The following is a 16,028-nucleotide window of genomic DNA, read 5'->3' as shown; positions in this document are numbered from 1 at the left end:
TGTGTCTTAGAAAAAAAAAGAGATTGATATATATATATATAGAGAGAGAGAGAGACGATGAATGAAATAGAGAAATTAAAGGTGATAATCTTGCATGGATAGAAGTCCCGAGTTAAGCAGTACGAGTCCAGGATGAAATATATAGAAAGACAGTAGAGTTTAGTACGGTAGTACACTGCTGTACAGAACAGCATTTGTTGTCCTTATAGCGTGTTACCGATTGTGTTGTATTGACTGTTAGTTATAGTTTATTAAAAAGTAAAGTTCCCCTTTCAGACCTTGTGGTTAAGGAACTGATGATGTAAAGGTCATCTGTTTCTGTGCCCTACTGTTAACAAGGTTGTCATGTGGCCAGCACAAATACCAACCGTCTCTACTTTTCCCCAATAAAAGTCAGGTACTCATTAGAGCTGGGTGGACTCAGAGGCGCCCGAGGATCCCGAAAGTAAAAATCCCAGACAAGCGCTTTACCGCTCAGCCACCGCGCTTCATTTATCTTATTAAAATTACCACACTATTTTGGAACTCATGTTGTCAAATTCTTGATTTAGATGTGTTGTGTTAAGCAGTGATAGAGAGCTTGATAGAGAGTGTCGTAACAATAGTTATTATCAAATAGTTAAAATCCAATATCTAATGAAAACAAAATAATTTTTTCAGGATAAAGATAGTCATAGCCTAGTTCATATGAAATGCAAGTTTAAAGATTTGAAATCAAGTAAATTGCTAAGTTTTATAACAGAGACAAGGCAACGCACTTCTCCTAATGGAAGAATACTGTATATATGCAGGTAGGAATTACTTAGTAAATAATATTAGTTTTTTATTAAAATAAAATGTAATTTTAGACTAGGTCGGAAGATTACTTATTGTAATGTAACTACAAAGTTTTTATTGTGACGCAGTGGCATACCTGGGAATTTGCCATCATTTTGGCGCCCGGAGGGCTTAACCTCTTTGGGGGCCCCTGTCTTTTGCGTAATATTTAAATTTAAACGTAAAAAAAAAACTATTTCGAACACTCATTTCAAGCCCCCCCCCCACCCTAAAGTGGAGGCCCACTTGGGGATTTTCAAATTCTATGCCTCACTCCCCACCCTAGCTATGCCACTGCTATGACGACCGTAACCTACTTATTTTGCCATACACATTGCAGATTTAACAGCTGCCTACCGATGGCTGTTTTAAATTCTCACTGCGACGTTTACACTTGTTTTTTATTTTATTTTATTGTATTTTTGAATGCAGTGTATTAGTGTATTTTACCTTCTGAAACTGTAAACTGTATATAAATGTATGTGTAAAGCACATCTTATCATCCCCACAGGAATGGAGCAACGTACAGTGGTCTCGCATGTGTGCTGTCTCTACTTCTAGACAGAATAGACCATGACGCATGTATCACAGTACCACTAGTTGTTGGCTCTATCAAATCTGTTAGACCGGAAGTGATTCCAACTCTGGTAAGTTCTTTTTCCAGATTGTCCCTATCTATCTATCTATCTATCTATATATATATATATATATATATATATATATATATATATATATATATATATATATATATATATATATATATATATAATTATCTACGTCACCCAACCATGCGAAACACCACGCACGCACGCCGACTCTCTAACCCTTGAAGAAAAAAAATGGAAAGATAACTCTTTTATTTCTGCAAATCAACTAGAGTTACCCCATGTAGTATTTGTGTAATGCTGATTTAATAAGTTAAGAAAGTTTTTTACTTTTGCTTAAGTTTGTTTGTGTATTTTTTCACCAGGAGCAATACAAATTACTACATGATATCATTGAAAAGTACAGCCAGATATCTAATGAGTACACAAACCTCAAGGCAAAACAGAATCCAAACAACGGTTCAGCTACGAAACCTGACGAGGAAGGGAATAAAATCTATGCCAACTACTAAATCTGAAACATCAATGTTTAATCTACGACCCGTGGTCCTTATATGGCCCGTGGCATGCTTTTATCTGGACCCTCAAAAAAAGTCTTTCTACAGTACATAATGAAGAGATATAATATCGATTCTATTCGACTTAATTTTTCTTCGATGCGTGAATAATGTCTAAAATTTGAATGCCCCCCTCCACGGCCGAAATACATTTTGCATAACTGATCTATATACATGTACACTATTACATTACAGACTTGATATTGTAAGCACTTATTTTCTCATCTAATGTTTTTTTTTAACTTCGTTCCTTTAATAATTATTTTATAATTATTGTTTTCGATTAATGGCTATGTTTTCATATATTCTGCACACATATTTTAACTTTGATATTAAAATGTTAATTGTGTATTATATTCCTAAAGATTCATTAGTACCCATTTCAAACCTTGTGATCTATAGGATCTTAAGCTCTGACTGGCACATATTAAATTTGGGTAAAATCAGGGGCATACTAAAAATTTTTAAATTATATATCCCAGCCTTTATTGAATTTTAACTGAAAATTCCGAGCTTACCAGCCAGACAACTTGCCTCTCTCTGTGGCAATGAAAAATCCAGACCTGATAGTTTCTATATAGAATTTATTATACTATTACTTCATAATAGTTAATACTTTTTACTATAACCATGTCCGTCTACTTGAAAACACTTTTAGAAGACTAGATAAATAAGTTATGATAGACTCAAGAAAAGAACTTAATCATTCTACTCGATTTCTTGACGCAGTGTTTAATGTATAAACATATGTGTTTAAATTGAATCAGACATATTACGTTTAAGAATTTAAAATTCGGTTATGATTAAAATGACACACATTAAACTTTAACTTAGCTTTGTCCAAAAAAACAACAAAAAAAAACAAGAAACAGTTGTTGATACATGAATGTATTCTATATTGTCTGCCCTTGTGTAGAGAATACGTTTATATGTTATATAATTATGGTTTTAGAATAATGGTATGTTTATATATATTCTCTAGAATTTAATTGTTGTAATTTCGCATTTAATATTTAAAGTAAAGAAAGATAAAGGTTGTCATTGCCGGAAGTGGTATTGGATGTAAGCACTCCACTACCTATAAAATGCTTCTTAAGACATGCGTCTCAAATAGCCTCTGACAACCAGTCCAACTCCTGGCCTTCACGTGTGGCTCAGATATTATTCCGGCGGAACTATTTTTACAAAAACAGATGACGGGGCGAAGGCAAGTAACTGGTACCTAAACCAGTAAAGCTTCGGGCAGGAGGCGATCGTTAGCAATGGCTGGCTACCATCCTAGGAGAAGCAGAATTCAAACCTCTGTTGCCTTGCATCTATACCCAATTATGGGAAAGGCTTCGGGAGTCAACCCTGAGAAAAAATCAGGAGCCGGCGACCCTTAGGTAGTTTGCAGCACTCAGAGCCACACCCTGGTAGAACCTGCAACGCCGCTGACGTTTAACTATATCGGCACTGCCGTTCCTTTGGATACATCAGCTGCGTGGAGGGGGGGATGATGTGTGTGCGTGACATCGTTCCGACCACAGCTAATGTCTAGGCATTCATCTCATTCCCATGAGATGATCCTTAGACTGAAGGAGGCCATATATATATGTACGTTTTAAAAAGTTGAGTATGAATGTATATTTTATTTGCTGTTGTATACATTGTTTGCTCTAATTATGTATTGTTATTTGTAATGCACAATTGTAAAACTCACGGATAATAAAGATAATTATTATTGTTATGATATTTCAAACGAACTAATATTCATTCTCTGGCACTGCAAGGGTCGAGCTTCCTTAGAGAGAAACACAATTTAGTGTAGTCCCTTTAACAGGGATCACTGAGAAATTTCCTGGTACCATGGAAGTTCTGCTGTAGTACCGCCATCTGACAGGCAACGAGAATATCCTTTGGGATGTTAATGGCCTTGAAGTTATCTGTGAGGTCAGTTGTCACTTTCCACTCAGTTAATATAGCAACAGGGTGTATTGTTTTTTTTAGACAACTTCCATATAAACGCTTAATCTCCAAGCGTAAGTTTCCATTTTTTTTTGTTCCATTTCAGTTTTTTTCATTTTATGTTATATATAGTACGCGAAGACAATGATAGTAGCGTTTTTTTCTTTCCTTTTTGTTAATAAATAGTACATCAGGTCAAAATAGGCCTATCCCAGTTTAATAACCTCTTCTGGCGAGTATTTGTAATAAGTGTGTGTATCTTTCTTGCTCAAGTCATATATGGAAGCCCCTTGGCAAGTATTCAGGATCGTCTTAGAAATGTGTACAGTTTAATATTATTTTCACTATTATTTCATAGTGCATTGAGAATTTTGTCAAATATTATATTCAAACTGTTTAAAGTTTTACTTAATTTATTATTAAACGGCACAATATTTTTTTTCATTTTAATCCACTTTGTTATATTTTTTCTGTTACAACTTCATTGTAAATATATATGTTCGCATCACTTAAATGGCAGTGTCACCAGAGAATGCTGACCATGGCCTTTAATAACACATTCTTTATCAAGAAGCCCATTAAAGAACATGGCCCCAAACACCCCGATAGAAAGAAAACTATATGGAGAGCTGGCTGATTTAGAAACCACTGCGCAATTCATCTCATATATTGGTCTAGTCGTCTGAACACTCCAACATAACAATAAGAACAAGAAAGAGGAAAAAGAACTTAAATGGCAAAGAATTTTAGTATGATCTTTAAATACTAATTTACTTTATTTTTCTTTTTATAAAACCTTAAAATGACGATATAAATTACCTTTTTACATTATATGCACATTTTGGATTATGAATACAATTTTTAAAAAGAATTTAGAAACATTTAAACCATCAAAAGTAATGTAAATGTATATATAAATATTTTATTAAATCTAAAATACTAGTAAAAGTTTTATAGTACTTTGTATTGCTATTGTTCTTATCTTATTAAAAAACCAGTAAAAAATAGTTTCTTAATAAAATATTTGTAAACAAGTAATGTTTAGATAATTGTGAAAGGTATAAGGCCTTTCGTTTTTTTTTAAAGCCGGCCCTGAGTGGTCTATATTTGTAACACGTCGTGTCTGTTTCGTGTCAAGATGTTGGCCAATATGGCGGATTGACAACATCTACGATAGAACAATACTGATTGGATAAAAATAAAATCATTCAGTCGAGGTAAATAGACCGAGAAAGATGTGTTACGCATGACTGAACACTGCTTTAGATATGCTATTGATTAAACGAAACAAAAAAGATGTTTATATTCATATTAATAAAAGTAATCTTTATTAGGAAATGTATGAGGCAATGTGTCTCATGATTTGTTCATTACAAAATGAAAACCAAAAATAAAATAAATAAATAAAATAAATACATTATATTATAGAAACCATATAAATAGGAAATATTACGTTATTGTTATTGATTGTGTCTATGAGTATTCCTGATGTAACCATGAGAAAGGGAGGGCGGATGGTTTTGGTTGTGTAAGCTGAATAGTTTCTGACGAAACTACTAGTGGATTAGTCGTATTTCAAGCCAAGAAAATCTATTAGGAGACACTCAAGAGAATCGAGACAGAAGTGTCGAATAATTTGAATCAATTCTATCTTAAATCTTAAATGGCGGAATAGTAAAACGCTTGGCTTCTGAACCGGGGGTCCCGGGTTCGAATTTCGGGATTTTTTTGGGTGCCTTTGAGTCCATCCAGCTTTAATGGGTATCTGACATTAGTTGGGGATTAGTAAAGGCGGTTGGTCGTTGTGCTTGTCACATGACACCCTCGTTAACGTCGGCCACAGAAACAGATAACCTTTACATCATCGACCCTATAGACTAAAAGGGGAACTTTACTTTTTTTTTTTTTTGTATCTTATTTAAATAATCATTTTACCTCTATTTCTAATTACAACTATTCTCAAGTCAAATCTATGTTTCTTTATAAATACAATTTATATTGCGATTTGTTTGAAAAGAAGCCTGCACAAGTTAATTTTAAAGATAATTAATTAAGAATGTATAAGCCTACATCGTTTAGTAATTTTAGCTGTTTGGGATTAAAACGAAAGACCGAGTATCAACGCTTATCTTATCTTATACATTACCAGTGGCGTAGGTAGAAATTCACCATCATTTGGAGGACCTCTTTGGGGCCCCTTGCATTTTGCGTAATATTTTGTATTTAATGTAAAAAATAATTTCGAACACTCATTTGGGGGTTCTCCTCAAGTTGCGGGCCAGATTTTCAAATTCTCCCCCCCCTCCCCCCCACACTAGCTACGTCACTGTACATTATATTTAGTAGCCTACTACGCTTATGAATGGGTCAATCTGGTACTGCTTATTATAACATCACATCCAGTTCTGGATTTTTAGGAAAGGCAGATGGAGCTACTGTCTGGAGGCTCTAAAAGAGAGAAGGCCACATCAATAGATATTGTTTTTAATTAGAATTTCGACAGATCAGATATTTGACGCTTTTATTTACAAAGTATTTTTATTTCTATTTTTTATGTCAATACCTTAAACTTACAGTCGGCAACTCTGTCGAGGTTAAGAAATTGCCTCGTGCAGCAGCTGGGATTTACTGCCATATATTAATCCTGGGCTTTACCCTCCAAACTTAAATAAAAAATGTAACTTAAATATGCATATTTAATATCCCTTTTTAAAAACGAAGAAAAGAGAAATTAAATTTACTTGTACGCAAATTCTTTAATGAGATAGCCTTGCATACTTTTAATCTAAACATGACTCCATCGGGGAAAAAATTATCGTCAGACCAGACAATTTGTAAAGAATAACCATTTAAACTCATTATGAGCTCATTGTAGTGCTTCTTGGCCTCAGTCTTGGGTTGAGACAAGTTAACATCAGTAAATCGTACCGGTCTGGCCTATTGTGGGGCTCCGCAACGTGTTGTCTGGGAACATTGTTGATTATCCCAGCTTTAAGTGTGGACATAAAAACATCAGATCAATGGGCCTTCAGGCTGATCTGTCAGCTGGTGAACGATCCGAGGAAATCATGGACTATTGATAGTTTTGGATCTTCGATCTTTTAATGAACATGAAAGACTGATATATTTTTTTGGCCACTCGTTGGTGCTCCTATATATATCTGCGACCACTTCTGTGTATGTATGTGTCCTAGAACTGTTGGACTTTGCTAGTAAATAAAGACACTGACCTTCAAAACTCCGAAGATCATGCATTTCGTTTGATATGACAGCCCATGTGGCTTGTATGTCTAGGGCTGGAAAAGGGACAAGCAAAGAAAACCGAGATCTATGAACAATTCTGAACAAAGTTCTTACATTTTTTGTTGTGATACCATAAAATTAGTTGTTTTTTTTAATACAATTAAAAAAAAAAAAAAAAACTGATCTTGTATTAAACACTCGCTAATGTTCCTATATCAGCGGGTATATTACAATGATCAGTGTATTTGATCATGAACTATAACATTAGCTGCTCAACAGTATTATATGCTCATACATCTGCGACTAGGTGATTTTAAAATTTATGAACTGCCTCGGGTATAATACTGTTATAAACTTGGTGGTGGCACAGATGGGGGTAGTGGTGTGAGTGTAGTCAGCCGACGCAAATCGCCCCAGGCCAGCGCTAGACGAGCGGTCAACCGTGACGAGTTACGCCGGTCAGCCGAGACGAGTGTCAACACGGCGGTTCGGGAAGGATCGACGGCGGTCCGAGAAGGATCGACGTCGTGAACAGAGCTCAGGAGCGTCACGAGAGTTGTAGTCATCTGACCACCTAGAAACGTCGAGCGGCGTTCTGTCCGGTTCGAGAAGGCCAGTAGGGACCCTATATAAGAGAGGAGGTGTCGCAGTCAAGACGGTCGAGAAAAGGGGCTCAATACAGCAAGGTTCAGAAAGCGGGTTCACGACAGGAGTTCAGAACACGGTCGACTACAGCACAGTTCAACGGTGTGGTTCTGTACGGAGCATTACGACGGTTCAGTGCGGAGTACTGTCAAGTACAGTTGAGACGAACGGCGTCTTGATCTTGGTCTGTGATCGAGTCCGACACAACGAGCCCAAGTGTGTGAAGTCAGTCCCGAACTGTTGAACCCAGTGCAAGCCCGGAACGAGACGGAGAGGCCAGTGCAAGACTTGATACGGCGGAACGGTGGTATCGGAGAGATATTTGTTATCGCAGAGCTATTTGTACTGTTCTACGTGCTGCCAATTGTACAGTATTGGCTGTTATTTATGGACATTAAACCTTTACGTTCTTTTGGAGCCCTGACTTGTCAAGTTCTTTAAGTTGGTGGTGTATGGTGCAGTTTGCAGAGAGCCTGGATAGTGAGATTCGTAACAATACGTTGAACAATGTAAATGATCATGAACTGTATACAGATTCTCAGTAACTTGACTGCCCAACGTGGATGCGTTAACCCAGCGGTTCTCAACCTTTTAAGCTCGGCGACCCCTTTGTACAATTCCCTACTCTGCCGCGACCCCCCCCCCCCAAACACACACATACAGAAATAGAAGTGTAGACAATATCAATCCACATTTTCGATGGTCTTAGGCGACCCCTAGCAAATCGTCAATCGACCCCCAAGGGGGTTGCGACCCACAGGTTGAGAACCCCTGCGTTAACCTGTTTGTCTTGTGTGTTATTTAAGTGAAAATATAATCTGAATAAAACAAAATTATTAGAAAATAAGTAGATTTTAATTAATTATTTCGAAAAAATAAAATGGTCTCCACAAAAAATCCTTCCCCGGGGCCTCGACTTACTTAAATCCGGCACTGGGTGTAGACCCAAGACGGAAAACGTATACATCTCTAATTAACATTGTTGACTGTCTTCCATTTATGTCGTACGCTTGCTTCAGTGGTTACACCTTTCTAACACTGTAGTTTGATTGGTTGAAAAACCTAGCTTATTGCGGAACAGGAAACCGGATGTTTACAGAGCATACACAAAAATGTTCCCAGCGTTCAGTCCAGGTGTACTGTCATTATTTGATCGTATCGAGATTGAATGGGACAAAAATTGAGGTCAGGAGAAGTAGGTCATGCGTAGAATTGGTTATGTCCTGGTTGTGACGAGTATAAAGGAAGTTGTAGTTGGTAGTTTCAATCAAAGGGAAATAAGGCTTGTGTAATACTTCCAAGATGACAAGATTTGTAGTTGGTGCTGTGGTCTTTTGCTTAGCTTTTAAACACAGCTGGACTCGTAAGTTAATTAATTTGTTCTTAATAAGTTAATAAGTTCTTTTTTTTTTTTATTTGGTATAAAAGTAAAATAAACCTTTCAATGTTATGAAATTGATTTTACTTTTAAATACATTTAACATTGTTTCATTTGTTGTCAATAAGCTTTTTACAAAGCTTATATCAACTCAGTCTGTTTGTCTGGTTGATTAAAAGGGTGTACAGGCTATTTCTCTGGCATGCACTGTTAGAAGTATCAGAATTTTTGCACAAGTATTCCTTTTACATTTTAGACCAAGCGTCCATCAGATAGGCCGGGGGTGGGTTTGGTGGAGTTAGGCGGAGCTTGAACCAGGGAACATCTTGGCGACAGTCTAGAGCAGTGACCACACTGCAGGTCAGTCAACAACAGAATAGAAATTAGGGAGGGGGGAATCGAAAGAGTTGATGTTTCAAAACATTTGTTTGTGTCGTTGAAACAAGGTAGGACTGGAGATTTTTAGTGAGACACAACTCGTTCGCTCTGTGCTTTGTTGATGCAGTTCAGTCTGGTACATTGTGTGGAAACAAGTTGTATTCTCTTGATTCTTTTCTCGCTCACTTTCTATCTTTACTTCTTTATCATCCATTCCTTACATCTCTCCTTCGCTCTCTTTCATTCTCCATCACGCTTTCATTACATCTTTTCTCTTTCTCATTCACGCTTCCTCTCTTTTTCTCTTAATATGATTCTCTTTCTTTCCCTTTCATTCTCTTCATCTCTCTTTCTATCTCTCTTATTTACACACTAATTCTCGTTCTCTCGTTCTCTTTCATTCTCTCAGTCTCATTCTCTAGTTTTCTCTCTTTCTAGATCTCTCTTTCTCATTCTCTCTCTCTTTTTCTCTTTCATTCTCTCTCTCTCATTATTTCCTTATTATCTCTCTCTCTCTCTCTCTCTCTCTTTCTCTCTAATTCTCATTCTTAAATTTCTTTCTTCTTATCATTCCGTCTTTCTCTTTCTCTCTTTAATTCTCTGTCTCTCTCTCTCTCTCTCTCTGTCTCTATCTCTCTATCACATCCATTTCATCTCCACCTTTCTTTACTCCCTTTTGAAGTCGACATCCAACATCTCTTTTTTATCATTTTCATTATCTCCCTTTCTCTCTCTCTCTCTCTCTTTTCTCTCTTCATCTCCTCATCTTTTTTTTTTTACTGTTCTCTTCTCTTTTCTTTTCATCTCTCTCTCTCTCTTTCTCTCTCTCTCTCTCTCTCTCTCTCTCTCTCTCTCTCTCTCAGAACATTTTTTTATATAATATAAAGTATTCATTTTACGTTTCTTTATATAAAATAGTAAATGTAAAAAAAATAATGTTAACATTTTTAACAAGCTGTTTTTTTTTTTTAATCCTTACAGTTTCCTTACCTATATTGGATTGTCCATTCAGAAAATGTCCAGCCACAGAATGCGTGAACGGTTTTCTCCTAGATGAAAACGGGTGTCCAACATGTGAATGCAATCAATGTCCACCTTCAATATGTCCACTCATCAAATGTCCCATTGTGCATGTCACAGACGCAAACGGGTGCGTTGACTGCCGGTGTGGACCACAGCCTTGTCCCGCTCTCGACTGTTGGAACATTGCCAAGTGCCCTTACGGCTTTGCCACTGACTCTAACGGCTGCAAGACGTGCAGGTGTGCCCCAAAGCCTTGCCCCATCCTGGACTGTTTGTTCAACATCAAATGCCCTTACGGCTTCGCCACTGACTCTAACGGCTGCAAAACGTGTAAATGCGCCCCTAAGCCTTGCCCCATTTTAGACTGTCGGCAGGACATCTTCTGCCCTAACGGTTTCGCAACAGACGCCAACGGCTGTCAGACCTGCAGCTGTAAACCCAAATGCGAGCTCCCCGTGTGCCCGAATATCAAGTGCCCTAACGGCTTCGCAACAGACGCCAACGGCTGTCAGACCTGCAGCTGTAAACCCAAATGCGAACTCCCCGTGTGCCCGAATATCAAGTGCCCTAACGGTTTCGCAACAGACGCCAACGGCTGTCAGACCTGCAACTGTAGACCCAAATGCGAGCTCCCCGTGTGCCCGAATATCAAGTGCCCTAACGGGCTTGCCACCGACGCCAACGGCTGTTTAACATGCCAGTGCAAAGAATGCCCAATTGTTGCTTGCAAATGTCCAAATGAAACAATATGGTTTGAAAAAAATGGCTGCAAGGTCTGTTCTTGCCAGTCTCGGTTCATTGAATTGCCTATTGATACTCTTGCTTAAAAATCGACAGTCAATCTTTCTTTTATTCTTTTTGTATTTTGTTGTAGGATTTTATTAAAACACATATTTTCTACCGAAATGATTTTCTCTTTGTGATAAACAATGTGTCATTATATTTTTCTTTTTTGTTTTATGTTATAGCAATGTGGGCGCGGTGGCTAAGTGGTTAAGCGATTGGCTTCCGTGGTAATGGGTTCGAATCAATTATTTATATTTCAACCTATTTATAGATTATTTCACCCCCCTCCCCTGTAGTATGTTGGCCAATTTGGTTGGATTGGGAGGGGGCGATGGCATCAATCCCTCCCGCCCCCCCCCCCCCCCCACACCACATAAACTTTTGAGTTAGGGGGGGGGGTCCAACTTATCTATAGAAATCACAGGTTGTTAACAGAATCAATCAATTAAGTATCTATATGATTAAAACTTGTTATTGATATTTTAACCGATCTTTATATACTGTCGTTCCCCTGTTGGCCGATATGGGAGGGGGCGAATACATCTACTACCCTTCCCACCTAAGCCCTTTGAGTGGTGGGGGGTGGCAGTCCTACTTTTATGGAGAAATCATAGTTTGTGAAGAAAATTATTTTAACTAATATATACATTTTATATTATGTCACTCCCCTCCTGATATCTTGGCCGATTCTGTGGGGTAAAGGGGGTGGGGCGATTGCATGTACTGCCCTTCCCACTCTAACCCTCTGAGTGTGGGGGGGGGCGGTCTTATTTTTATGGATAAATCATAAGTTGTGAACAAAATTAGTTGAATATCTATATAATATAAACTACGTATTGATATGTGAGCCTATATATATTATTTCGCACCACACTCTAATCTCAAATTATTAGAGTTTTCGCCGTTACATAGATATTTGTATTGTTTAAAGCTTTTGATAAATACGCAGTAGTTTTAAACTCACTCTGCTTATATCTGAAATGCACGCCTGTAATTTGTTCTGTTAATTATCACGTGAATAAAGAGTCAACTAAAAACCAAAAGGATTAGAGTTTTTTTAAAAATAGAAGTCATTAGCATAAGGCTTAGTTTGAATTAGTTCCAAATATGGCGAGGAGAGACTTTATCGCCTATTTAAAAAAAATTGTATCAATTAATAAGAATTCTAAATACGAATATTGTCTCTGCCTGAGGGAGGAATGTCGTGCGTTTAGGCCATCTGGCTTGCTATTAGCTTCTTCCAGGCGTGTCGGTTCTGGGCGAGTCTCTACAACTTTCCCGACGTCCTGAGTTCTTGCCTGCTTTCAAATCTCCGCGCCATGTATATCTGGGTCGTAACCACTTCCTCTTTCTATGGAAAGGGGGGATTTCAAGATAGTTTCTGATATATATATATACAATGGTATGTTGCTGTTTTGTTATCTGCCATAGTTCCTCTATCAAGATATTGTCTTGTCTTGTCAGCTAATATTTGTATTTATAAGCATCATATAAACCTGTTTAAAGAACATCAACATTGTTAACTCTAGACCATGACTCTCATACAATCACACCTGGCTCTCGTGCACTAATAATATTTTTTTTCAGTTTAAAAAGAGCTTTGTCTGAGTGGCATAAAGCGCTTTGTCTCCCACTGGCTGGTAGGAGGTTGAGTTATGTTGACGTAGAATGATTTAGTCGACATTGAACTTAATCTGGTCTGTGTTTACAGAGTGCTCACTTGCAGTATGGATTACCTTAAATAAGCCCTCATTTGCCACATTAGAACAAAGACCAGACTGCACTACGAATGCTATAGTAAGAAAAAAAGTAAGGTTCCTCTTTCAGACCTTGTGGTCTGTAAAATAAATAAATAAATTATGCCTTTTAAATAGCGCTACTTTCATGCTTATAGCATGCTCAGAGCGCTTTGGTCCAATCTCAGTTGTGGACCAGATGGTGTGTGTGTGTGGGGGGGGTCGGGTGTCGAACCTCGAGCCCCCTTAATAGGTAGCCAAGCCAAGTACAAGCGCACTTAGCCTCTCGACCACGCTTCCTGTAGAGGGGAGGGTGGATAAAAGGCCTGTGGAAAAAGGCGATATATAAAATGCTGTTTAGTTACAACTTCGAGTTTAAAATATTATTTTGTTAAGTAAGGAGAACTAGACCGATTAAACAAAAAAGTAAAACAATTAAGACTTAACCCTTAAAACGCGTGTGGCAGTTTAGCCCCTTAACATCAGAATTGTAATTCCATTTTGTATGCACTCATTGTAAAACAGCTCAGCACTTTAAGGGTTAAACGGCTAAGACAAATGTATATGTCTACTAAGAGTTTATGAAATTCTGATGACAGTTCAAATAGATCAAAGCTTAGGAGACGGTGCGCAGAACTGTTCATGGTTATCTATTTAGTTATTTAAGTCTTTTAAAAATAAGGTCTACAAGCGGAAAATCCGCTGACCTATACCTGTTTTAAGATAGTCTAGACATTAGCTAAATTTATTTTTAAAAATTGTTTAAAATCAGGCTACATCTGCGATGATATAAGAGAATAATAGGTGAAATACCGACCACCTAAAAGAAATAATACAATAAACGTACATAATGTATTTCGCGCCAAAACGTCCCTAGCGCCAAAACGGCGGAGCAAAAAACGTCCTGCTTCGCCACCTACAAACTTCCAGTGTCGCTCCAGATCCTTTATCCAGTTCACTGGTAGTACGAAGGGCGTCTCTTAGTCCCTGGCAGCTCAGACTCACTTCAGACGCATCTAGGAAGTAATTATCTTTCCTATCAACATGTAGTCTATCAGTCGAGTTTAACAGTTCATTGGTACGCACCTTCAAAGTCGTCGAGGGAGAAGTTATAATAATAGTATACAAAATTGATAATGGTCAAATTACAGTTTTCTTATTGTGGCATCTAAATAGTAGGCATAATTCTTTTTTCTTAGATATACTGCAACTGTCAAATACCGCTAGAGACTTGTCTATTTATTTTTCCATGAATTCGCAATCTGAATACATGACTTGTAAAAAGAATTGAGGCGCGGTGGCTGAGTGACAAAGCGATTGGCTTTGGAACCGGGTATCGGGGTTCGAATCCTGGTGAAGACTGGGTCCACCCAGCTCTAATGGCTACCTGACGTTAGTTTGGGAAAAGTAAAGGCGGTTGGTCATTGTGCTGTCAACATGACATCTTCGTTAACCGTAGGCGACAAAAAAAATGTGACCTTTACATCATATGCCCCATAAACTACAAGGTCTGAAATGGGAACTTTACTTTACTTTTTTAAAAAAAGAATTACAAAGAGAAAACTCTAAAAAAATACTAAGTGTGCTCTTTTCCAATTATTTGTGTTAATATGGGTTGAGAAATAAAATCTGGAAGAGGGTTTCCGTGCTGCCTTTAGGCCCTTAGCATACACAACTCAGCTTAAGTCCAGAGCGAAACTGGAGCGATCGTGATAGGTGGTTTCAGGCAATCGTCGTAAATATTACACCATTTTTTTTAAAACTAAAACGTGACAGACAGACTGACATCTCTCTTCTGTTCTTGACATCTCATCACAGCTCGAGGTGCTAAGCATGGATTAACTTGAAGTCCAGCCTCCCTCAAAGGTTCCCAAGTGGATTATAAAGTGTCACTCACACAACAATCTGATAGAAACGGTTTATGTTCAGGGCCCTAACTATGTGACAGACGAGATAGACTTGACAATACAGCTAAGAATGATGGAGACTTTTTTAGCGACAATAAATCCAGATATTACAAAGTTGTGATCAGCAAATAATAAATATATAGAAAGATAGATAGATAGATAAATTGATAGATAGATTAAATGATAGATAATAATAATAATAATAATAATAATAAGGCTAGTCTTCGAGTCCGAACATCAGTGAGGAATGCAATATTTCCCGTGGCTGCGCAGTCCCAGCTGTGAACTACATATTTTGCCATAACCAAGGCAAGCATAACCATTGTCCGTAGGCGGTTGATTTAGATTTTCTTTTCGCAGTCTACGTTTGTCTTCGTTGAGTGACCTCCAGCTGTCTCGTGAGGCCGCATGCAACCAGGTGCTCTCTTCTATGTCAGCCAAGGAAAGTTTACGCCTAAGCTGGTCTTTAAAGCGTTTCCGTGGGGGCGCCTCTGTTACGTCGACCACCTTTTAGCTCACAAAAAAAAGACTGCCTTTGGCATACCTTGATAGACAGACAGACAGATAGATAGATAGATAGATAGATAAGGTTATATAGATAAATAGATAGATAGATAGATAGATAGATAAGGTGATATAGATAGATAGATAGATAGATAAAGTGATATAGATAGATATACAGATAGATAGATAGATAGATAGATAGATAGATAGATAGATAGATAGATAGATAGATAGATAGATAGGTAGATATCCAAAGTTTTCACCTTCACATATGCCTTAGTCTGTTGCACCGTTGGGGTACCACGCAAGATTTTCGACCGTCTTTCTCCATTCCTCTCATGTTTTAGACATACTTAACTCAAAATTTAAGCTACAAATAAATCTGAGCAATATTGGACTTTACACTTCTTAGCATTTCTATTAGATTGTTATATTAATGTTTAGTCATAGCTACTAGCTCTTTGCGAATTTTGTTTTACCTTGCGACCCACATATTTTGCCAC

At 37.6% G+C, this 16,028-nt stretch overlaps 2 protein-coding genes across 2 annotated transcripts in view; both read left to right on the top strand.

Annotated features, from left to right (window-relative positions):
* Positions 1–4,375, top strand: part of LOC106059782 (receptor-type tyrosine-protein phosphatase T-like) — an 80,079-nt gene extending 75,704 nt beyond the window's left edge. The window contains exons 28-30 of the mRNA XM_056029044.1: positions 661–791; positions 1,328–1,463; positions 1,787–4,375. Of these exons, the coding sequence (XP_055885019.1) occupies positions 661–791; positions 1,328–1,463; positions 1,787–1,933 (414 nt within the window). The 3' untranslated portion in view covers positions 1,934–4,375. The remainder of the gene's footprint in view (positions 1–660; positions 792–1,327; positions 1,464–1,786) is intronic.
* Positions 4,376–9,030: 4,655 nt separating this feature from the next.
* LOC106065897 (antistasin-like) lies at positions 9,031–11,498 on the top strand. The gene is made up of 2 exons (XM_013224815.2): positions 9,031–9,176; positions 10,551–11,498. Exons 1-2 carry the CDS (start codon positions 9,116–9,118, stop codon positions 11,417–11,419), a joined length of 930 nt encoding a protein of 309 aa, XP_013080269.2. The 5' UTR covers positions 9,031–9,115; the 3' UTR covers positions 11,420–11,498.
* The last annotated feature ends 4,530 nt before the right edge of the window (positions 11,499–16,028 follow it).

Source organism: Biomphalaria glabrata, chromosome 5, assembly GCF_947242115.1.
Source record: "Biomphalaria glabrata chromosome 5, xgBioGlab47.1, whole genome shotgun sequence".
Taxonomy (NCBI): domain Eukaryota; kingdom Metazoa; phylum Mollusca; class Gastropoda; family Planorbidae; genus Biomphalaria; species Biomphalaria glabrata.
Note: the sequence above shows the minus strand (reverse complement) of the source record. Positions and strands in the feature narration are given on the sequence as shown.